Here is a 26,257-nt window from a genome sequence, read left to right on the forward strand (position 1 = left end):
TCTTTTTTTTCAGACAAGATATAAATAAGAAATTAACAAAAAATGAGGAAAAAAATGCAGAGTATTTAAAGCATAGCTAGAGCATGATTATTTCACCATTAAGCACAAATTTTAAGTACTTGACTAATTATTATGCACAATCAGCAATTTTCACTTACATTTCGAACTCCAAATAAGATGAACTGGGCAAGTTTTGGAAAGATTTTCAAGATAAAAAATAACACTTCACCGGGAAAGGGACAAAGAAAAAAACATTTTTGCACCAGTTGAGCTCTGCATATACTCAGCATTTCTCAAACTAAATTTCCTTTTACACCTATAATTCACATAAAGTTGTCTGGAATTTTCGATAAAGAAACATTCCAAAAGCCACACCAAGAATACTACCCACTATATTAGTAATTATGGTATCAAAAGCCTTTAGTATCATGGACACCATTTAGGGGAGACTGAGTGTAACATCTAACAAAATTCACTCAGTCTCTATGTCAGTTTCTAATGCTTGATGTCATACGTAAAAAACCTACGTATGACCCCTAATATTGTCTGATCTAGATTTACACTTGGAGGACCCCTTTGAACGCTTCCTAGATGATCCAGTACCAGTCACACTAGCTTTTCTTTTTTTAAAATCACCATTACTAAGAGAATCAAGGGCTGCTTTACATGCTTTGCCGTACTGAACAACATTGGTCACAATGGCATAGGTAGTGACATCACTTCTAGGTGTCAAGATGGTCTTTCTCTCAATAACAGCATTCTGACCACATCTTGATTCAAGAACTGCCTTGTCTCTCAGCTTTTGGAATATGTAGTCCTTATCAAAGTCAAAGCAGTCAGTTGAAACCTGCAACAATAAATTTTCAGGTATGGTGTTAGCTAGAATAATTCCCCCCATATGAATAATGCAAAACCTTCATTTTTGGATAACTTTTACACTGTCAATCAATCAAAAATCATTGTTAATATGACTTTTAAGGTAATTATTGTAAAAATCAACAAATTTGCCACACATGGTTTGTGATTAGAAGACTGTAAAATTGTTTTACATTGCACATATGCTATTTTCTCAAATGAAAAATAGCATTAGACATAAAGGAAACAATGAGAAATGGATAATGTTGATTCAACCTCCATCCATCCTGAAGAGTGGGATTTTTAAATAAAAATGGTGTTTCCCAAACTAGCATTGTCGCTTTTAATTCACCTATTATGGAAAGTGAGACATCATATGAGAAGATAGGTAAAAGTTAAGCACACATCTCACCTTAAAATCAACAGGGACATCAATTTCAAGGGATGAGCAACCACAGCCATCGCTAAAGTTGAGTTTCAGAACCATTTCAAATGCTTTGTTATATGCTGTTCTCCTGAGATATCAGTCAACCAAATGTAAGGAAGAAGGTTCAAGCCATTACATCTACTGTGAGAATCTAAAATTAAGCAACACAAAGAAATGAAGAATTCTGTTCCCAAATTCTAGACTTCACCTACATTTTCACAATTCTTCAAAATCAGTTTTATCTCGTCTAGTTCGTAAGGACCAATAAACTGAGTAAAAATTTGATCAATGGCACAAAGAAACATGTTGCATAGTGTGTGAAAACCTTTTAAGCCGAAATGGTTGCTTATCCAGAATGGCTGCTTTATAATCTTCCCTGTCCAAGAAGGAGATCTGCAGCACAAGGACAGATATACTGATCAAATTCTAGGCTTACATAAATTTCAATTTCCAAATCAAGTCAAGACCATCCATAACCTAGGAAAAGCCAGTATAATAACCAAACAATCCTTAAATACTAACCCCCACCCCCCAAAAAAAAAAAGAAAAATCCTAACTAATTTCAAATACATAATAACCCTATCAAAAACCAACTTTCATGAAGGCTCTTGGATTAATGTGCATGAATGATTTTGTTACATATCTTAGCATCTCCAAGAAACTTTTAGGTTTTAAATGAGGACATTGCATTAGCCCACTTTTACCATGTCTTGAAATTCATCTTTTATTTAAAAGAATGGTTGTGCAAGGATCAAACTTAGACCCCTTTGATCATTGGAGGCTCTAATGCCATGTCAAACCATTGTTCCCCAAAACATAAGTTGTTGGGTGAAGGCACATGAATGATTTTATCACATCTCTTAAGAAACCCTAAAACAATAAAGAAATTCCAAAATTGGAGTAAATTCCCAATATATTATTCTACATACCAAATAATCCTGGCTGAGCAAAAAAAAAAAAAAAATACCAAATAATCCTGATATCCATATTCTATATATTATTATTCTTATCCCGTTCCACATAAATTTCAAAAATAAGCAACGAGCAAGGAATCCAACATCAAGATTCCCAAAGATACAAAATGAGCAAACTGGGAATGGAGTTACTATTTCTGAAAACATTAATACACCTCAAAAGTCAATCTGGCCAACTAGAAATGTGGATATAAAAGAATACAAGCAGAAAGAGATTCAACATATGAATTCACCTCAACAGACTTGATGAAAGGCAATGCTGCTTTTTGTCCATGAGCACTTGCAACCTGGAGAGTCCAGTTCACATATCTTTTATCTGCGATGCAAGTTAACAGACTGTGTAAGACATATATCAATGCCTCATGAAATAGCTATTCATTTCAGTATCCTGATATTTTGGTTGTGTAATGTGTGCAGTGTTCAACCAAGAATTATGAGAATATGAACAAGGAAACCAATTTTTGAAGACAGGATCAAATGGGTCGACAGAAAATATCAGGAATAAGAAGACACTAATTCTATTATGTCAAAAAGAAGCTTTGTCCAGTAATTTCGACAAAAAAAAAAGAAATTTGAGAGGCAGTTGGTTTTAGTTTAGAAGAACTGATGCTAACTATTGATATAAAAAAAAAGTACAGAATCCTCCTTATTGAAGCTAGAAAACTGTATTAACAACTTAAATATTCTCCTGTTATAACATGAAATAAATTGAAACTTATGAAGAGTTCCTTAGGTGGATCCATGAATATAAGTTATGATTTTCACAGCTTTCTAGCAGCATGCTGCATTGAAGAATCAAATATTAAGTTCATCTTTATTTGCATGCGTATGTAGCATGAGCTTGTGTGAGTGTGTATTAACATATTGAATGCATTTGAATCAAGAACATGCTGAGATATAACTAAAAATTTACAATTAAACAGTGGTTACCGTTACTCAAAGCTTGCACTAGAATAATCTGGAAAAGATCAATCCTGACAAATGGAGAAATCTGCATATTAAGCTGGTCCATGACACCCGCAATTACCTGCTCCAGTTGGAATTAATGCATGTTAAAATGCATTAAAGTATATCTGTATTTATTCCTAATGGCAACTCAAAACCAAGCCACTTATCTACCTCAAACTGAAAATCTTAGGATATGAAAACATAAGAAAATTTTTGAATAAAGAAAATAGATAAGGATAGATAATTTGACATGCCATGGTGAAAAAAGAGCTGAACTGAATGATTGCTTAATTTCTTTCTTCTTTTTAGGAAAAAAGAGCTCCATGATTGTATTTTTAATGTTGTTCTCATGGAATGATAGTAATGTGCACACCTGTGTCTACCTTAAATCACCAACATTAAACATATTCATACTAGATAATATTTTTTGTACTATTAATATAAAAAGGTTACAAGTTATATCAATAGAAGTTTAATTAAAGGATAAACTATTGCCAAGTATCAGCATGTTTGTGTTTAATTTTAGAAAAAGCCCATAACATACAATACAACTCCCTTGAACTCTAAATGAATCAAATTCTAGTTTGAGTGTTTGACACTCCAAGTCATAATTCAGACAACTTTAATACATGTACTTGTCTCTACCATCGGCTATCTATCAGTGTTTTTTCACAACATTAACATCAGTGTAAACTTTAATACAGAAATCTCAGGAAAAAAAAAACACAAAAACAATGGAAAACAAAACATCTATGATCAAGGATTCAGATCAAATACCTTATCTACAAACCCATGTATGACTAAACTGGCTTTTTTGTCCTTTGGAGTTTTCTGTAGAATCCAAACATATATAGTTTAGATGTTAACAATAATGAACAATTATATAAGTATGATAAAAAAAACAAAAAAAAAACTCTGCAACTTGGAAGCCAGACACCATGTTCAAGGAAGAACTTGATTCATAACATAATTATATACTTAAACTTTGATAGCATCATAGCTCTAACAACCATAAAAATCCCAGAATTTTAAGACATTCTATTGTAAGTTGTAACTATGGTTTATCTTGACCACAGTTGATTTTGGAGTAGTCAAACTGTAGTAAATTGGGGCACTCTTGATTACGTTTACAAGATGCATAAGCTGATCATAACAGTCAAGCCAAAGATTTGTTACATAGAACTAGCAGGAACTATGATTGCAGTGACAAATGAGAAAATCACAAGGATTAAACTAGAAACATGTTAGAGTTTGTGGTCTTAGTTCCTTTGTCCCACATCGCTTAGTCTGTAAAACTTGTGTGGTCTTAGTCTCACATCGCTTGGTTTGTAAAAACTTGTGTCTCACTAGTGTTATATATAGAGACACCTTGTAAGCTTTTATGTGCAAGTAATAAAAAGTTCTCCTAGTGTAGCCGTGGACGTAGGCACATACATTGTGTGCTGAACCACGTTAAACTGTGTGTCTTTTTCTTTCTTCCCTTTATTTCTTTCTCTTCTTTTATTGCTCTATACTAACAACTGGTATCAAGAGTTTTTGGTTACTCCACGGGATTTCCTTAATTTAAAGGAATTAGTGGGAGTCTTCTCAGTTTAGAGGAGGCAGTGGGAGCAATGGCATTAGAAGAGGGGAAGGTGAAGATCGAGAAGTTCGATGGCAGAGATTTCAGCTTTTGGAAGATGCAGATAGAGGATTATCTATATCAGAAAAAGCTGTATCAGCCCTTATCAGGGGTTAAGCCAGAAGACATGAAGCAAGAAGAATGGAACTTGCTAGATCGACAAGCTCTTGGCGTGATCAGATTGACATTAGCCAAGAACGTCGCGTTCAACATCATGAACGAGAAGACTACTGCAGGCTTAATGAAGGCATTATCAGATATGTACGAGAAGCCGTCAGCAGCCAACAAAGTATACTTGATGCGCCGGTTGTTCAACCTCAAGATGGGAGAAGGTATCTCTGTAACTGATCATATTAATGAGTTTAATACTATTCTTGCCCAATTGGAATCTGTGCAGATTAAATTTGAGGATGAGGTGAAGGCATTGATTCTATTGTCATCACTACCGGATAGTTGGGCTGCAACTGTTACTGTAGTTAGTAGTTCTACAAGGGAGAACACATTAAAGCTTAGTGACATCCGTGACTTGATCTTGAGCGAAGATGTTCGCAAGAGAGATTCAGGAGAATCTTCCAGTCATGTTTCCAATTCAGCATTGAATACTGAAGGCAGGGGAAGGACTACCCAGAAGGGTCAGAATGGTCGAGGCAGATCAAAGTCAAGAGGGAAAGGTCAGAGAAAATTTCAAAGTGACGTTACTTGTTGGAATTGTGACAAGAGAGGCCACTTTAGCAATCAGTGCAAGGCACCAAAGAAGAACAAGTCGCACAAAAACAAGAAGCGCGATGATGATGAATCCGCAAATGCAGCAACTGATGAACTTGATGATGCATTAATTTGCAGTTTGGATAGTCCTGTTGATTCATGGATCATGGACTCAGGTGCGTCGTTCCACACTACTCCCTCTAAAGATTTATTGTCTAACTATGTTTCTGGAAGATTTGGAAAAGTTTACCTTGCAGATGGAAAATCTCTTGACATTGTCGGAAGAGGTGATATCAACATCAAGACCTCCAGTGGATCCCTATGGACATTGCACAATGTCAGACACATTCCTGCCTTAAAGAGAAATTTAATATCTATAGGGCAGTTGGATGATGAGGGACATCACACCACTTTTGGAGATGGAGCTTGGAAGGTAACAAAAGGCAATCTCATTGTGGCTCGTGGAAAGAAGCGAGGATCTCTTTACATGATTGCAGATGAGGATATGGTAGCAGTTACTGAGGCTGTCAATAATTCAACCATGTGGCATCAAAGACTTGGACATATGAGTGAAAAAGGAATGAAGCTTATGGCGGCAAAGGGTAAGCTATCAAACCTCAAGCATGTTGATGTTGGTGCTTGTGAACATTGTATCCTTGGAAAGCAGAAAAAGGTCAGTTTCTCAAGGGCAGGGAAGACTCTGAAAGCTGAAAAGCTAGAATTGGTGCACACAGATGTTTGGGGGCCAGCCCCAGTGAAATCTGTTGGAAACTCACGCTATTATGTCACCTTTATCGACGACTCTACCAGAAAGGTATGGGTTTATTTTCTTAAAAATAAATCTGATGTGTTTTCTGTGTTTAAAAGGTGGAAAACAGAAGTTGAAAATTAGACAGGTCTAAAGGTTAAAAGTCTGAAATCTGACAATGGTGGGGAGTATGATAGTCAGGAGTTTAAAGACTTCTGTTCAGAACATGGGATCAGAATGATCAAGACAATACCAGGAACACCTGAGCAAAACGGTGTTGCAGAAAGGATGAATAGAACCTTGAATGAGAGAGCAAGGTGTATGCGGATCCAATCTGGCTTGCCTAAAGCATTTTGGGCAGAAGCAATGAACACAGCAACATATCTCATCAATAGAGGACCATCAGTTCCTTTGAATTATCAGTTGCCTGAAGAAGTATGGTCTGGAAAGGACGTAAAACTTTCACATTTGAGAATTTTTGGTTGTGTTTCATATATACTGACAGACTCTAATAGTAGAGATAAATTGGATCCGAAGGCGAGGAAGTGTTATTTTATTGGTTATGGATCTGACATGTATGGCTACAGGTTTTGGGATGACCAAACCAAGAAAGTTATCAGAAGCAGAAATGTTACTTTTAATGAGAACTTATTTTATAAGGACAAATTTTCTGCAGAATCTACATGTGCAGGTAAACTGTCAGAAATTTCTGAGAAAGCAACACTTGAAGAAATTTCAGAAAGTGATGTAGCCAACAGAAACCAGAGTACAGGCGTAGAGGTTGAGTCAGAACCAGAACCATCATCTCCTCCAAGAAAATCTAGCAGAATTTCAGTACCACCAGATAGGTATTCCCCTTCATTGCATTATTTGTTGTTAACTGATGCTGGTGAGCCAGAATGTTTCAATGAGGCTACACAGGGGAATGACACTATTGAGTGGGAGCTAGCGATGAAAGATGAGATGACATCCCTTCAGAAGAATAAGACGTGGTCTTTAACTGAATTGCCAGAAGGAAAGAAGGCGTTACAGAATAGGTGGGTCTATAGGCTAAAGGAAGAATCTGACGGTAGAAGAAGATACAAGGCGAGACTTGTGGTGAAAGGGTTTCAGCAGAAACAAGGAATTGATTTCACAGAGATCTTCTCTCCAGTTGTAAAGATGACTACCATCAGAGTTATTCTGAGCATAGTAGTTGCAGAGAATCTTCACTTGGAGCAGTTAGATGTTAAAACTGCATTCTTGCATGGGGATTTAGAGGAAGACATCTATATGACCCAACCAGAAGGTTTTGAAGTGTCAGGCAAGGAGAATCTTGTATGCAAGCTTCACAAAAGTTTGTATGGCTTGAAACAAGCACCGAGGCAGTGGTACAAGAAGTTTAATGAGTTTATGAGCAACTCAGGATTCAAAAGATGTGACATGGACCATTGCTGCTATGTTAAAAAATATACTAATAGTTATGTTATCCTTGTTGTGTATGTTGATGACATGTTGATTGCAGGATCCAGTATGGCAGAAATTAACAGGTTGAAGCAGCAGTTGGCAGAAAACTTTGAAATGAAGGATCTTGGTCCAGCTAAACAAATCCTTGGTATGAGAATTCTTAGAAACAGATCAGAAGGAATTTTGAAGCTGTCTCAGGAGAAATATATACACAAGTTGCTTGACAGGTTTTACCTTGGAGATTCTAAGACCAGGAATACCCCTTTGGGATCTCATTTGAAGTTTTCAAAGAAACAATCTTTGTAGACAGATGAAGAAAAATGTTACATGTCAAGAGTACCATATGCATCAGCAGTTGGGAGTTTGATGTATGCTATGGTGTGTACCAGACCTGACATAGCACATGCAGTGGGAGTTGTCAGTAGGTTCCTATCAAATCCAGCAAAGGAGCATTGGGAAGGTGTAAAGTGGATACTCAGATATCTGAAGGGTACTTCAAAGATGTGTTTGTGCTTCAGAAAAGGCAATCTCACTTTACAGGGATTTTCAGATGCAGACTTGGGAGGAGATTTTGATACCAAGAAGAGCACCACAGGCTACATTTTTACCTTGGGAGGTACTGCTGTGAGTTGGAAGTCTAAACTTCAAGATAGAGTTGCTCTCTCAACCACGGAAGCCGAGTACATAGCTATCTCAGAAGCAGCTAAGGAGATGATTTGGCTAAAGAATTTTCTCAATGAATTGGGGAAAGAACAAGATGATGCTCCAATGTTTAGTGACAGTCAAAGTGCTATAAGTCTTGCTAAGAATCCAGTCTTCCATTCTAGATGCAAGCATATTCAATTAAGATACCATTTTATCAGGGAGTTGATAAATGATGGAGACTTATCTTTATTGAAGATCTTAGGATCAGAGAATCCAGCAGATATGTTGACTAAAGCTGTTACAACTGACAAACTGAGGCTTTGCATTGCCTCAGTTGGCCTTCAAGGATAATTGAAGATGAAGGCGCTACACTAGGTAAAGAGTCGATGAACTCATTGCTTACAAGGAGCTGCTAGAGTTTGGAACTTAGACCCCAAGTGGGAGAATTGTTAGAGTTTGTGGTCTTAGTTCCTTTGTCCCACATCGCTTAGTCTGTAAAACTTGTGTGGTCTTAGTCCCACATCGCTTGGTTTGTAAAAACTTGTGTCTCACTAGTGTTATATATAGAGACACCTTGTAAGCTTTTATGTGCAAGTAATAAAAAGTTCTCCTAGTGTAGTCGTGGACGTAGGCACATACATTGTGTGCTGAACCACGTTAAACTGTGTGTCTTTTTCTTTCTTCCCTTTATTTCTTTCTCTTCTTTTATTGCTCTATACTAACAGAAACACACAGCTGGATGCAACAGAAATTAATTCAACAAGAAGAAATGAGCACATATTAAGTCTGAGAACTAATAAAAGTAAAACAGTGGAAGAAATCTTCTACTGTCAGAGCCAAGCTACTACAGAGAGCTATTTCTCTCCATTCAGAACTATCGTAATGTTTTCAATGATCACCCCTAGTACCCAACATTCCCACCTATATACTACCATAAACTCCAAATCAGTAACAGCCATCTTCCTTTATTTCTCTCTGTCAACTCAGAATTCTGCCATTCCTCCCTCTATTCTTCCTAGTGTAAACTCTCCAAACCATGAGGCCATGTGCCAACTGATGTAAGCAGCTGATCCTTGGGATCCAATGACCCATTTTTGGCCGCAAGAGAGAATGAACTAAATATGAACTTACATAGATTTCAATTGCTAATCTAATAAGTGGGACAATAGCATTATTGTTCCCTCAAAGAAAAAACAGAAAATTAACATTTTTTCTTTAACTATTATAATTTCATATTAGCAAAAAAAAAAAGAGTAGAAAATAAGAGGTCTCCAACTCTTAAAACAGCAAAGAAAACTTCATTTTAGAAGTTAGGAGATGGTGTCAAACTTAACTAACATATAGAAGATAGCTAAAAAACAAAAAAAAGGAGCAACATACCTGGAGATTTACAATAACAACTTTACCCCCACCACGAAGTGCTTTCAGAGGCAAGTTGCATGCTGGAGTTATTTGTAAACTGCATTGAGATTTTAGCCATGATATGTCAAATAAAAAAATATAGCAAAGCAAAATATTTTCAAAAGATATGAAAAATTGATCATGCACAACTCATTGATATCCCCTAAAAAAACATGAAATATGCCCACAGATTTATTTTTCAAGTTGGTTAAACACATCACTAGCATAATCTGGCCATTTAGTGGTGTACAACAAACCGTGCAAATCCATCACCGTAAATTCCAATTATGCTGTAAAATTTCCCTCCAAAGTATAAGATACCTATTGTCCATTGGGCTTAACCACACATGCCACAATTGCTGTGATTCTACATATAACTATGTTAAAGAGGGTTCAAGCTCAGGGGCTGTTCATTTTGGAAGAGATTAAGCAAAACCTGAAGATCCCTTTCACTTACCACTGCAAGAAGTCAGTATATCAGTACACTTAGGAATTACTAGAGCAGTAAAACTTTTGCCACAAAACTTAAGCCAATGATTATCAGGTCTGTTTAGAAATAGACTTGTTCTATTTTTACCCATTTAATAATATGCAATTAACCACCTACAAGTCTGGACAAACAAGTAAGGATGGAGAAATAGACATACCAATAGCATAGTACTAAAAAAAATAGAGGAAAAAGAAAAAGAAAATAAAATTGTTGCAGTGATAAGAAAAAAGTCATGTTATTACCTTGTACCCAGGCATAACACTATATCTGCCTGTTTGCAATGCTTCTCAGCAGGATTCATCTCCTTTGTAGGCAATGCATCCTGTACATACAAGGACATAAACTCATTTAAAGGGGAACACAGATATGCAGTCAAAAGAGTTTATCAATATGTCCATAATCATCTCCCCAGACACAGTAATTTTCACAAACATCAACAACTAGTCAGTGTCACTTAATGGTTAGCTACGCTAAGGACAATAAGGCTCAATGCAGAGCTTCAACTAGACCCCAGAATAAAATCTTTTCTATTTTTAAGCAAGCATCTCTGGGACTTGTGTATGTGTCCTTTTGTCTAGAAGTTTAAAAATCTTGTATCATATATTATTATATAACTGAGACCTGCTGGTGAAAGACTAGCATTCCTGACAGACCAATAAAGCCAGTATGCTAGTTGCAGGAAAACAAAGAACCTCAAGCAAGTTTGCAAAACTTTGGCAATTACCAGTCACTGTTATGATTTCTTACAATGTCCACCCACCACCAACGGATTAATATCAAGCAACAATACTAAAACACCATGTCATGAATTCAAATTTAAAGCAAGAAAAGACATTATTTCATAATTCGTTGGTTTTAAACAGAAATCATTTTTGGTTTATATTGAAATTTTAAAAAACATTCCAACTATTAGCAAGTCAAGGCTAAATGACCATTTTGATCCTTTATCTTTTTTTTTTGTTCAGTTTGGTCTTTTATTTTTTTAAAAGTTCATTTTGATCCTTTATCATATTTAAAAGGTTCAAAATGGTCTTCTACCTTTTAAAAAGTTCACTTTGGTAACTCATCTTATTTAAAAGGTTCAAAATGGTCCTTCAACTATTTAAATATATTCAAAATGGTCCTTTACCTCAGTGTTATTCAAAGAACAAAGTTGAATACATTTGAATAGTTGAAGGACCATTTTGAACCTTTTAAATAAGATAAGATACCAAAGTAAATTTTTTAAAAGATAAATGACCATTTTAAACCTTTTAAATAAGATAAAGGACTAAATTAAGCTTTTTTAAAAATAAAGGACCATTTTGAACAAAATAAATAAGATAAAGGACCAAAATGGTCATTTAGCCGCAAGTCAATATTCCTCCAATCAGCATGATCAACACTAGACCCATGCATGTTTTTATTCATCTTTGAGTTCACGGAAGATCAAAGGTGAGAGACATAATTGTATCTAGTCTCAGCAAAAAACAGCAGAAAAGCATTTGTCTCTGGTTCAATATCTTGAAGAAATAGAAGTCATTATTCTCTTCAGTTGTCTATAGATGAAGCAAGGGCATAATAAACATTTAACAACACCTATTCGCATCTCTTACAAAGCACATTAGTTATGCAATCCGGATTTTTTGGCCAAATATCAATATAAAGAAAATCCAACAATCAAACTTTATTGCAGTAATAGGATTGGTTTGAAATTATATTTCAATACCAAAGTAAAGAACAAAACCCATGTGACACAACTTGCAACCAAAATGAATCATAATTTTTGAGACTCAACCAAATTACCGTCAAGCAAATGAACAATGTAGTACCTCCCAGTCAAGGACTGTATCCTTAAGTCTAGTCCCACATTTGGCAACTGAACAACGCCTTGAAGTCTCCTTTAAACCAATAGTTTCTACCTCAAAATCACGAAAGTACCTTAAAGATGTTTCAATTACACAATTAGATTACAATTCTTTTAAGGCAAAATGTTTTGAAAAATGACAATGTGATAGTGTTATAAAAACACCAGAAAAGCAGACAGAGGAAAAAAAAAACAATTATAAAAGGTCACCCAAAGGTGGCTATGTAACATCTGTACAACATGAGCGAGATGGATATTCTTGATAGATTGAAGTTTTAGTGTGCAAAACTAAATATTGAAGAAAAGAAGGCATAATAGAAATGACTAAAACAAACATGAACCAAAGTCACTACATGATTGGCTTAATGCAAGAAAAAGAGAAACCAGGACAAGTCTGTAGCAGAATCTACAAATATAGTTTAAGACATAAGAAACGATTAAAATACTATAGGGTAGAACTTTATTGATGAAAGAAATGTAGTTGTTTCTGTTTTGCTGATAATTACTAGCATCTGCATTATAAATATTCATAGCTTCATGGAAGAAATTTTATTGTATTTGATAGATTAATTAAATCCTACTAAGAGAAAGCTTATGCAAAACTAGGATATAATGAGCAATCAAATCGTACTCTTCTCCACAAGAAGGGCATGTCTCCATGAAGGAATTCCCGTGCAATTCAGCAAGTTTCTCCCTTGGTATTCCAGATCGAAGATGGAGACCATCAACATTCTATCATAAGAAAATAAAAAGATGGCTAAACAACAATTCAACAAATTATTACCTGCACAAAATTACTTCAAAAAGCTAAAATATTTACATATCCAAAGAAAGTGAGGATATACATTGAATTAAAACACAATAACTCTACCTGACTGATGACGAACTTCAAAATGCCAGCCTTTTCTAATTCAACCAGAGCCATGTGTGTCATGCTTGGCGCTGCACGATGAAATGGCAGTGATGCTTCAGGCAGGGCTTTACCTTCACGCTGCACCAATAAAGATAATCGGATAAGAAAATCCCCATATGAAGTACATAAACAAGAGAAAAAGATTTTGATTTCTAAAAGAATGAGTACTAACAAATAATAATAGCATCTGACTTTCTTTTTTATAGATTGGCACAACTATATCAGTTATATATTATGTTGTGCTTCTTACTATGGTAGAGAAATCTATATGCAAAGTTCAAACACACCAGCTTGTTTCTTGTTGTTGGAAAACAAATTCACTAGACACCATAGAACACATATTGCCCCTGTTAATTGTTAGGGTTGCCAACAAATCAAGTGCAAGTGCAACTAGAACAATAAATACTTATATTAACTGCTTTGAACATTCATCTAAGCAAGCATAAGCATAATGAGCACATAAGTTAAAATTTCTCGTTTCACAATTCCTAACAAAAAATTTGAGGTTCCTACCTTGATTATGGGATACCTTGAACATTTATTTCAATTTCTAGAAACTTGGGCAACAATATATCCTTGACTGAGAAATACTATTCAAACCAAGTCAAGTTGAAATTGATAGAACATACTATGGTTTATGTATTGAAATTAAAAAAGCAATGAATTCTGAAACAGATGCACTATATTCTTCTGTTCACATCACTACAAAATATATGTATACTTCAAACTGGTTAATCAACTTCTCTGCCAATAATATGAGAATATATTATCTGGAATTTAAGAAATAAAGAAAAATTCATAGTATATATATTGTAACTACAAAAAAATTAACAACACTGTTCTCATTAGCATTTACACTCTAAATCTAATAGAAATTGCTAAAGTCAAGCATACATTCACAACTGTATGAATCACCTAAAGGAATAAAATTTTAATTTTGATTATAGTATAAGCATTTCCAAGCTTCAAAATCATCACCTGAAGTGTCCAAATTCCCTTGGGACCTCGAAAATCAGGTATACCACAAGAAGTTGATATTCCTGCACCAGTAAACACCACTAGATGCTTACTCTGCAAGTAGAAAAAGAAAACAAATTAAAAAAGACTGATTATATAAAAACTTAAAGCAGAGAAAGGAAGCTCCCCGATATCAACATAAGTTAGTAGCTACAACTGATACCTTTTTTATCATGATAGCAAGTTGATCTATCTGCCAAGAAAGAAAAGTTATGTTAGCATATGAAGCATTAATTTTGGTTGAGGGTAGGTAATGATTCCCTTTTTTTACACATAGGTATACTCTTTACAATAAAATGAATGAAACTTTTCACAAGGTGATAAATTGGTATGCTATATTCTAATTCAAAATTAGAAAACAATTGAAAATTTGAAAGAAAATTAAAATAGAAGATGTAAGTATCAATCAAGAGAAATGATTGAAAGAAACAACATAAAGAATTCATGCATAGAATTTAGAGACCATCCATCATAATAAAGGAAAACAATATTGAATAAATGACTCAAACATTAAAGCACACATATCTGCAAAAACAATGTACTGCACACATATATGTGTACAAAACCTAGATAAATACCAACCCACAAAGAATAGGAACATCACCCATCAAAACAAATACTCATGCTTAATAATTATAATTCTAGTGATTAAGGTATTAAAGCCACCTGATAATGAAACTATACATTGTAATGGCCCAGCTGGTGATGCTATTATCATATTTCTTCCCTATCGATATGGATTTATGGATATGCTTAAATCATATTCAGAAAAAGATAACAATGAAAAGTTTCATCCATAAAACAATAGAGGATAAATGGCATAACTATATCAGTATAGTCCAGAGTATTAAATAAAAAGTACATACATATCCATATAGGTTGATATCAAAAGCATTTTCAAAAGAAATTGAAGCCTAACAGACTTCTACTTTGTACCAGAATCTTGCATAGGATAGCAGCACATGTTCATAATTGGAAAGTTATAATGTATCTCTGAGGTACATAACTCATTCAACTGTCTAACACTGAAAAGATTTGGATCAACCACCAGCTGACAATGCCAATAAACATATCAACTTGCAGAAACAAATATATGCATGCTACCTGTGGATCCTAAATCAGTAAGATCTTTCTTAACTGTTGAAATTCATAAATAAACCTAAAGTTTTATTCATTTTTAAGATGGTAAATTAAAAACTAAGATGAGAACCTTTTTTTTTTAATACAATTAGTGAGGAAACCTTGGAGGGTGGTATGCATACCAACTAGGCTGGCACCCATACCATACCCCCAAGGACCACACCAAATAACATATAAATAGCCAAAAAGAGATGAGACATGGTGAAGGGGGGACTAGGCCAAAACCCCACCAAGAAAAGCTAACAAAATCTATAGTTAGGGAGCGCAGCTCTATTACGGAGGAACTCCCCTCTAACAAAAAAGGGGGTATGATCCCACCAAGAATAATCAATCCTAGAGTTATCATGATTGGCTAAGGCATCAACGCAGGTGTTTCCTTCCATAAAGATGTGGGAGAAAACAAAAGCTATATCTTTACAAAAAAGAGGCAACTGTCCCAATGGTTACAGAGTTGCTAAGGAACCAAGGAAGGATTTTTAATAACTTGAATGACCAGCTTGGAATCACATTCAACCCAGATGTTGGTTCAGTTCCTGACATAAGCTGCTTCAAGAGCCAAAATAACCGCAAAAAATTCAGCAAAAAAAGCGTTGTTAATGCCAATATAGGCAGAAAATCCACAAAAAAAAATGACCCAAGTGATCACAGAAGACGCCACCACTGCCAGCATGCCCGGGGATCCCTTAGCTGAACCATCAGTGTTGCATTTGATGGTGCTTACAGCAGGAGGAGACCACAGCACCTGCTTGATGATATGTTGATGGGGAGGGTGAATGTTGACTGAAAAAGACTTCAAGATGCTGAATTGCTCTATGGAAGATTTGAGGCAATCCTTGGAGATAGATCCAGCAAGAGAGGTAGCTGCAAAAATATTAACAATGGCAGTATTTAAAGGAACAGAATTGTTACTGAATCACATCTGGTTACGGCAATACCAAATGGTCGAAACGGAATAAATCACCAAAGACAAAACAACATCCTTAGCCTAAGGGCTCCAGTTGCGGAGAAGGGCAGTAAGGAGGGACTGACAGTTAGCTAAACTAAGCTTCAAGGAAAGCTTCTCTTCATCCCAAGACCAAATATTGTGAGCAAAACTACAAAAAAAAAAAAATAGGTGATCTGTGCTTTCTTCATGACAACCAAAAGAAAGCAGCAAGAGACAATAACGCAACCACGTTTGCGCAGATTTTCGTCAAAAGGGATTTTATTGTGAAGAATTCTCCAGACTAAGAAAGATCATCAAGGAATGATGCAGACACAAATGAAAACTTAAACAACCCCCAGCAATATCATCAAGGACAATGTTTCAATAAAATTCAACTTCAACCCCCGAGTTGGGGGTTGAAAATTGAAAGAAACCCCCTAGGCTAACAAACCCCAATGGCACCTCAACATGGGAGTAATCGCTACCGAACAACAAAACACAACCTCCCTTTCTGATAAAAACCATACTGAGAAAAGTAATTAGTGAACATACAACAACTTTATGCAAGACAAGTCATGTCTAACATATACGGACAATAACGCCACCATTATTAATCATCTTCAGCTTATCAACCATTTTCTATCAAAAAACTTTCCCACATTGCGGTGAAACAATTCCAAAAGTACCTAAGCACTTACCTTGTCAACATTTCAATCTTTCAAAGCATTAACCACTCAATCAAAACCCTCGTACTAGGTCATCTATTCCAAAGCATGGTTTAAAAAAAACTGTCTGCAACAGCGATCTTGGCTGCAACATCAAGATTTTTGGGCTCACCACAACTAAAATTGCGGCTGCATTTACCCCCAATGTCAAGGATCGCAACAAAACCACAACCACGACCCCAATTTAGAACCTCATTCCAGAGTATTCGTCACCCTAATCCAGTATTACAAACACTCACAATCATGCATGTGATCACAAAAACACCACCAAATTCCATCCAGATTTCAGCCTAATCGCCCCAAAAATCACTAAATTAAAGCCATTATCAATCAACCATGCAGCACATAACAACAAACAACACAAAGCATCATTTCATGACAGTGAAGGGCTCTCCAAGTAGCACCCCACAGAAACAAAAGCTGCACACGAGAGATCAACATCATCCATAAAAGTTATCACAGGCAATAAGGGCACAAGGGCAAGCAACAGTGAGAACAAGAACAAGACATAGAAGCTTCTAGAATGAGAATGGAGACAAGGGACCCACTTTCTCTCGCAAAACATGGGATGGGTCGAAATATTCGACCATTCCAACGTTGCCCACATCTTCTATGTAGGAAAGCTTCTCGGCATACCCCAGAGACATGGTTGATTGGTGACTCAATGTGCTGTTATGACAGAAATTCTCTCCAAGTCCCTCACTTTCTTTCTCTCTCAGAAGAAAGAAGAAATTGAGAAGAAGTGTGTTTTGTTCTTCAAACACAGAGAGAGAGAAAGAGAAACATTTGTTTCTTTTAAGGAGACCCCAAAACACCAATGTACTCTCATACACTGTATCATCCCCTGGAACATTATGAATCACTAGCAAATCACACAACATTTAATTGCAACAACTCATTTTCTAAAAATAGTATTATCTTTTTTTAATGTTTCTTAAAATTATTTACCTTAAATATTAGACTAAATTTATGTAGGTAATTCACATGATACTTATACTTATGTAACAAAAAATAAAATAAAATAAAATAAAAAACATTTTGATAAAAATTGAATTCATAACTTTTAATACAATAATAAGACAACAAACCATTATGTTACTTGTTTTGTAAACAATGTTTTCTATGTATCATCAAGACAAGTGATATTACTTTTTTTAATTATAAAAATTTATTAATATATAAATTTTCTTATTTTATATTATATAATTTTACATATTTTTATTTCAATTACACAATTTTAATATAAAAAAATATGTTACTTTTTATTTTAATTATAAAAGTATTTGAATTTCATAAACTAATAATTTACGTAAATTACTTTTACTCTACTTATATAAATCAATATGATTGCATAAATTAATATGCAAATTATTTTATGTAATTCATAAAAATTACATATATTCATTTTAATATACATATTATTTTATGAAATCTTATTGTATAATTTACATATTAAAATAAACTTATATAATTTGTATAAATTATATAAAATAATTTATATAAACAAATTAGATATTACTTTATTTAATTTTGTTGATTTATATCATCAGAATATAAAAATTATTTATTAAATAAATTGTTTAGTTAAATTGAAAATGTTAACATGCAAGTTTTTCTAAAAAATTTAAATATACATAATTTGTATAAATTACATAAAAAATTTACATATTAATTTATGCAATTATATTGATTTATATAATTATAGTAAAAATAAATTATATATTAGAGAGAGGGAGACCAAAACAACAATTTAGCCTAAATATTATATCATCCATCCCATGATAAATGCTGTTTTAGAAGAAAAAAAATAAGTTCCAAAATAAATTTTGTTTATGTTTTTTAATATAATATTAATCTCTTTTTCATTCGTATTCTTAATAATATTTTTTAAAATGTTGTTATTGTACCATTATTTTGAACGAAGAAGATTAAGTATTAAAGAGAGAAGAGGAAAGAGAAGTTATAAGTTTGAATCTTCTCATTAATATTCTACAAAAATTAACAACGAATATTATCTGATAAATAATAATAATAATAAAATTAATTTCGTAAAATTGTTACATTCATATATCTATCTTTTCATGAATTATATATGCCAAAAAAAAAAAAACCTATGGCACCTTAAGATTGTGACCAAATGTGGGTATATATGAGTTGACCCATTTAACCTGCAGATTAGACGGGTTAGGACTAAGTAAAATGTCAGATCCATTTAAATGTTAGTGTGTTGATTAACAAGTTAGCTCGGAGCCAATTACTTTTTAAAATATTATTTTTTATAATTTTATTTGTGAATTTGGATAATTACTAATTGGTGTTTGATTTATACATCTTGACCTGTTTTTTTAGTATTTGAATATTTATAAATTCTTGACGTAAGAAGTTAGAGATACTAAGCTTTTTTTTTATATTTTATTTCATGTTTAAGTGACATTGACAAAGTGTTATTTTATATTTTGCCATTTTATCAATTCATGCATATTTTCTTTTAATTGTTGTCAATCTTATACTAGACATTTCTGAAAAAAAATTATAACTTTTCATGTTTTTAACATTTTTTTATTTTTTCAAAATTTTATTTTTTTATTATTAGGTTCACAATGGGTGATTCATAAACTAAGTGGATTGAATGCATACTAGATAAACACATGATTCATTTAATAAGTCAACCTAGTTCGATTCATTTAAATGCAAACTAAAATGGACTAAACTAAAGGAATTAAGTTGATCCATATACCCACGATAACTATTAGGAGTATGATTTATAATGTTATATGTATAGAAAAAACATATAATAGAAAAGATAATCTCTTAAATGAATCTTCTGACCTCCAATAATAAGATTTTAACTCTCAACTACGAAATACTCTAAGATAAACTAAAATAATTATTCTATCATGGTATAATTAGTTGTTTGGTGCATAGAATGTGATTTATTTATCCTACTTCCTATTCTGTTTTGTTGATACCTTGTATTTCTAATATTGGAAGGAGAGTTAGGTTAGAAAGCAACATAATAGGATAGTCGTTTTCTCTCCCTCTCTCATTATCACAATTACCATTGCCACTAACATTGTTGGCACCCCTACCCCAACTAACATTGTCGATCACCACTAATCTCGTTGTTGTCACTGTCACCATTACTCTTATTGTTGTCACCATCACTCTTATTATCATTATCAGATCACCATCATTATCATCGTTATTGTCACCACCATCATCGTCATTATTACGTATTGTCACCATCATTATCATTGCAATCATCATTGATGTCGCCACCATTGTCATTGACACCATTATCACACCACCACTACCATGTTGTTACTGTTCTTATTGTCATCCTTACTACTAGTGTCATTATTATCATTGTCATCACCACTACTGTTGCAATCATCACCAACTTTGTTGTCGCACATAATTATTATTGTCATCTCCATCACCCCACCTATCTTTTTGGGTCAAAGTCAAATATAATATGATAACACAATGTTACCCGATATGCACCAAAAATTAAATTGCTAGAATTAAATATTATTATGCTCTTTTCCTATCATGGTCTAGTCTCACTCTTATATAATATACTAACATATCTTGACTATCAAACAAAAAAGAAATACATTTTTTTCATTTTTATATGAAATTATTTTAATCATGTAGTTTTTTTATATAATTGTCAGCATGTAGGTAAGATATTGATTTTTATAGTAATTATTTAATAGTTGTAGTAAAGGTGAAATATAATTAATTAATAGTGAAATTTTTTATATAATGTAAATATATATAAATTAAATTCTTATATTACTTATTTTAATCAATTTATAAACAATACTTTTATAATTAGCAAATCAAGCTAAAATGCCTTTAAAAAAAACAAATCAAGTTAAAATTGTGTGTGCATGTGGTGTATGTTTTTATAGTAATTATTTTAAAAGTTATATTTTAAATAATTTTTAGTTGATTTATGTTTTTGGACTTACATTGTATTAAAATTAACCTAACTAATTTTTTTATAAAACTTCTACAATCAAGAAAATAATTGAATAATTTGAATGAAATTGTCTGCAATTTGGATTTATTCTTTTAAGTGAGTCTTTGTTGATTGCCCTAACATGTTGTTGGAAGTAGTATTGGGGTTGCCTCCCCATTCTACCACTTCTTTTTCAACAATAAAAAACAAATTCATGACAGAAAAATCTAATATTGGCAAAGGTTTAACAAAAAGTTTCCCCGCCAAATACATTAGATGCATAATAAGTTTGAAATCATTTTTAACAATTTTAAAATTCACCAAGATAAAAAATTATTGAAAAAATTAAAATTTAAAATATATATATATATATATATATATATGTATATTTAAAATGAATTTTAGTACACAAATGTTGCAGGTTATATCAATTAAATTACTTTTTTTTTTATCTTCTATTGTAAATCAAAATGTTAGTGAAAATAAAAATAACATTACTAGAAAGGAAAAAAAATAATATCTTGAACTGGAGTTAAAGACTCGAAATCAAGCAAAAGCATAATACCTAATCAAAGAAATCTTGAATTATCTATCTCAAACTAAGAAAAAGATATTAAAAATAATTATGTGGGATCAGACATTGAAAAGAACACTAAAGATTTATAATAAAGATCTTATAAATATAGATATAACAAATAATTATTTCATAAAATTATTATTATCACTCATTTACTTTTTCTCTTTTTCATCCTATTTTTTTATCATTAATTATCATATTTATTACTACTTTTTTTTTCATTTAATTTCTCTTTTCCATCCACCTCATCTACCCAAAATAGGATGGACCATACCTACTATCTTGTTTCATATTACCTTGAACATAGTAACCTCTCTCAGTCATCGTCGGTGGGTAATTTCAGTCTATATATGTTAAGTCATTATTTTTATTGGTATTCGACTGGTTGACACTTATTAATTTTGACATGTATAGACAATTCATTCATAAATAATGTGTGATTTGTCAACCACAACTATATTTGGAATTCTATTATTGATCCTAGCCTTGTTAGCTGTCACGGACTTACCTCACATTAAAATGCATTAAAAGAGATTATTGATGGCTCTTGGTAGCATCCAAATTAAATTTAGTGACATTTGATTTTTTTAGGGTTTGAACCAAGTTTTTTAGTATGCATTAAGTGTACTTCTGATTCCAGAGTTAGAGAGTTGTTTGTTTAGAAAAATGTTAAACATATACAATCCACTTTTGATGTTTATGAATAGAAAGAGGGGGGAATAAAGAAAAGAAGATAAACTAACCCATAGATATGATGAGAATAAGAGAGAAATATTATAGGAAGAAAATGATATAAAAGAAAAATTAAGTATATGAATATATATATAAAAATTTCATTTTTTTTTAAATATATATCAGGTCAACCAATTTAATCAATGATTCATTGATTTAATCACTAATTCATTATCACATTATCTCAATCAGATTAATAACTGGGTCAACTTTCGTAACATTGTTATTAAAAATTAACATTACCAAATATATCAAAAAAATATTTTTATACTGTTGCGTGATTTCTTTACAGCAATTTTGTTGTGCGATTATAGATTATTATGTATAATAAAACAATATTGATTTTTGTAAATTATTCAAACAAATATAGTCTAGAATAAATTTTAATTAGTTGATACTATAAATGTTTATATTTATGAAAATCAAACCTTTTTAATTTAATTCTAATTTATTTTAATTTAATTCTTAATTAAACATAATCTTATGAGAAATGTTATCAAACACACTACATACTCTTATGAACATATTATTTTTTATCAGTTGAAATTTATTTAAAATTATATATGATTTGTTTTTGTCTCAACATTTTTTTATAATCTTATATTTTATTTAATGACTTTTTCAATGATTTTAAATTAATAATAAAAAATATATTAAAAATAATATGTTAAAAAATGTGCTATACATAACTTACAAGCAAAAGTTACCAGGTTGATTAATTTGGTGGTAAAAGAAAAGTGAAGAGAGAAAAAGATAGTAAATTTCATTTTTCCCATTAATAAAATAATACAAGCGATTAACTTAACATATGTTGAATATATATATATATTCTTAATCCCATACATATTTTCTCCTCTTCAGCAAGTGGATAACCCCTATGAAGAACCTTACCAATAAGTGTACTAAAAGCCAAGACCTTGACATCTCATCTACAAGCCACTGATCACACACCGAACTGAACCCCATCTACAAGCCACACTCGAATTAACTTCAGTGTTCTGAAATCAAATCAAACCAAGACAACAAGACTACATGCAAGAGGATTCTCCCTTACAAACCGACACTGTAGAAGCTTGAGAATCATCAACAGATTTCCACCAGTGATATGTGAGATTCTGTCTTTGGATTTGGATCCAATATGTATTTTAGCCACCCTGGCATCCTCATTTGTGAAACTCGTGGTTTTAGTGTGCAACACATCATTCTACATGTCACATCTCATTGCTCAAACCAAATTTTGTTTCTTTATATATATATAGTTACTACCCTTCCGTTTCAATTGGAGTTAGATGATTTGGCCTCTAGCTTAACTAAAAAATATACTCTCGCATGTTGTTAGGGTGTGGATGCATGTCATTTAGAAATAAGCTTCCTTGTGGTGGATGAAACTACGATTATCTTTGGTAAAATTAGCTGAAAAGTTAATTGATAGGTGAAAGTTAAAAAATTAATTTATTAAATTATAAAGGTATTGTAAAATTAATAATTGAAGTAGCTGAAAAATATAAAATGATAGAAAACAATAAAATTATGACTTATTTAAAAAAGATAATAAGAAAATTGAATAAATGCATTAAGGATAAAAATGTAAAAAAATATAAAAAATTAGAAACTAGAAGCTAATATTTTTAAAAAATATTACTTAAGTAGCGTTTCAAAAAAAAATGTTAGAAACTACTAAAAAACTTGTTTATAAAATAATCAAACAAATTTTTTAATTAATAAAAAAAGTTAAAAACTAATTGAAATGTCTTGCTTAACATATTTTATATCGAAGACTTTTAATTTTAATGAGTCTTCAATTAATATTTTTATTACTATATTAATATACTTTTTTATCCTAAGTCGTTGATAATTAGTTTTTCTTTAATTCATTAAATTAGAGACTAATAATGTTTGTGATCAGTGATTGTTATTGGTCCAATAAAATTTTACACATAATGAGAATCTAATAGGAGCATTACATTTTCTCATTATTAGAAATTAAAAATATGGTTCATGCAACAACAACCCTAGCGACCAAAATCTTTTGTTGCAACTTTTCCCTGGCCTCCCTCTATGCCAGTATTTTTGCCCAACCAGCTTCCCTGCCCCAAACTCATAGTAGAATTATGTTTCTCTCTCTTGGGCCATTGTATAGTGAAAAGTGAAGGCTCCACTGTGCTTCTAATTTTGAGGGTGCAAGTTGTCCATACACTAAATTCACAAGTAATTAAACGTAGTTATTAGTTGTGTTAATCTTAGAGAGCAAATTATCTGACATCAAATTACACCAAAAGTCTACCATAATTTTACTTCCATGTTTCATTGTGCAATTTCTTTTTCATTTACTTAACATTAATGACAATGTTATATCGTTGTCGTGCACTGTAGAAAATCTGGAAGTAACGACAACCAACTATATAGCCATGTCCTCCCCAACCACTACAAGAACCATGCCATAGCGAAAGCGACATGCATGCATGTAAAGGATGAATCAAGTCCTTATAAGTGTATCCAATTATCTCTTCCTTTCTTAGTAGGAGGCAGAAACGGGGTATAAGGGTTTTTGTCATATATTAATTAAAATAAATTAGAAACACATTTTTTTTCCAAATTAGTTTCATATTGTGAATGCCATATGCAACTAATTTAAACTCACGATCCCGTAACTATACTAGGTAGAAAATAATGTCATATTTATGCATGTTACTTAATTGAATTTTAATATTTATTTTTTGAACTGATAATTAAAAGTAATCTTATATCATAATTTAAATTATTCATTATAAATCTATAATATAATATATATATTAAAAATATTTTTTTATTATAAATTTAATTCTGTAAAAGTATTATGTATTGTATAATGCACTGACTAAAACAGTAGCTGATATAAATATTTCTATTTTTACTATGCATGCAATGCAACATGTATAACCGGGTTAATTGCACACGAAGACAAAGAAAAAATAAAATAAAACACATAGTGCGTGTTCACTCTTTCGATCTAATACAGGCTATCCTTCCTTAGTGTATGCAACAAAGTTTTTCAGATATTGAAAGTATAAGCCAATCAGAAAATGTTTTGAAAGTTCAGCTTAAATTAATTATGTGGATCAATTGTCAAAAAGTTGTGTTAATTAATGATCATTGACCAAACTGGTGAGGCATGAGATAATCAATAACGTACCATAACATTATAAGATCTCAAAAGCACCAGCTCAATTAAGACCATAATTATTAAAGCAAAAAACATTCAAGCCCACGAATTGTGAATAGTCATCCTTACCACTAATGTCACAGCATAAGGTAAAGAAATTAATAACAATGTCACAGCAAAAGGTGTTTTCAACGTATATTAATTACATTGATCAATTGTCAAAAAGTTGTGTTAATGAATAGATCAATAGTCTGAACACTCTCTAGAGACTATCATAAACGATAACTAATGTCACAGCCAAAGGTAAACAAATAACGCGTTAATGAATATATCCTGGGAAGGAAGGAAGGTTCTGAATTCTGATGATAATTGATACCCACAATTGTTAGGTGCCCGTCACTGTCAGAATATATCCTTATTAATTATGGTGCATTTAATCTTCATTGTTTCAGCTTCATTCTTAACACTATTATTATCATGATGAGAAGGTGCGATAATGTCGATATTCTGATCGATTCTTTAATTAAGGTTATTGATATCCACTTAATTTAGTTCAAAAGATGTTATTTATAATATAATAATTATATATATATAAACTAACTGAAAGATAGTAATTGGAATATTATTAAAATTAGCTTAATTTCAGCCTACGATCATGCGTGCCAATATATTTACTCTGAATTTACCAATAACTAATTTCGTGCTAAATAAATACTTTGCAATATAAAATTTTCAAGACTAACAAGTACTTTGCCAATATATTAGCTTAAAATATAGTTTGCAATATAAAATTTTCAAGACTAACAAGTACTTTCAAAACCCATAAATCCTTAGTTCTTTAGTTTCCACTTCTTTCATCCTTATGGCCGGTGAATTACAGGTTAGTATTGAGTGTAGAGAAGGATCAGAAAAATGAGGATTGTATTTGTTTAACGTCAGTCTTATATGATACAGGGTAATATGAGCCATCCCACATTGTTCTAAAGAGATGTTGACCGAACATTATCTAATTA

General features: G+C 32.3%; 1 protein-coding gene across 1 annotated transcript; it reads right to left on the reverse strand.

Annotated features, from left to right (window-relative positions):
* Positions 1-245: 245 nt before the first annotated feature.
* LOC114394664 (NAD-dependent protein deacetylase SRT1-like) lies at positions 246-17,650 on the reverse strand. Its single transcript, XM_028356332.1, has 14 exons — positions 17,375-17,650; positions 14,200-14,229; positions 13,998-14,090; positions 12,978-13,097; positions 12,738-12,838; positions 12,072-12,180; positions 10,503-10,582; positions 9,750-9,828; positions 3,982-4,035; positions 3,187-3,283; positions 2,490-2,572; positions 1,608-1,675; positions 1,268-1,370; positions 246-847 (listed from the first exon to the last, which is right to left on the reverse strand). The coding sequence occupies exons 1-14, from the start codon at positions 17,471-17,473 to the stop codon at positions 524-526; spliced, it is 1,440 nt and encodes a 479-aa protein (XP_028212133.1). The 5' UTR covers positions 17,474-17,650; the 3' UTR covers positions 246-523.
* Between the last annotated feature and the right edge of the window lie 8,607 nt (positions 17,651-26,257).

This window comes from Glycine soja, chromosome 18 (genome assembly GCF_004193775.1).
Source record: "Glycine soja cultivar W05 chromosome 18, ASM419377v2, whole genome shotgun sequence".
In the NCBI taxonomy this organism is placed as follows: domain Eukaryota; kingdom Viridiplantae; phylum Streptophyta; class Magnoliopsida; order Fabales; family Fabaceae; genus Glycine; species Glycine soja.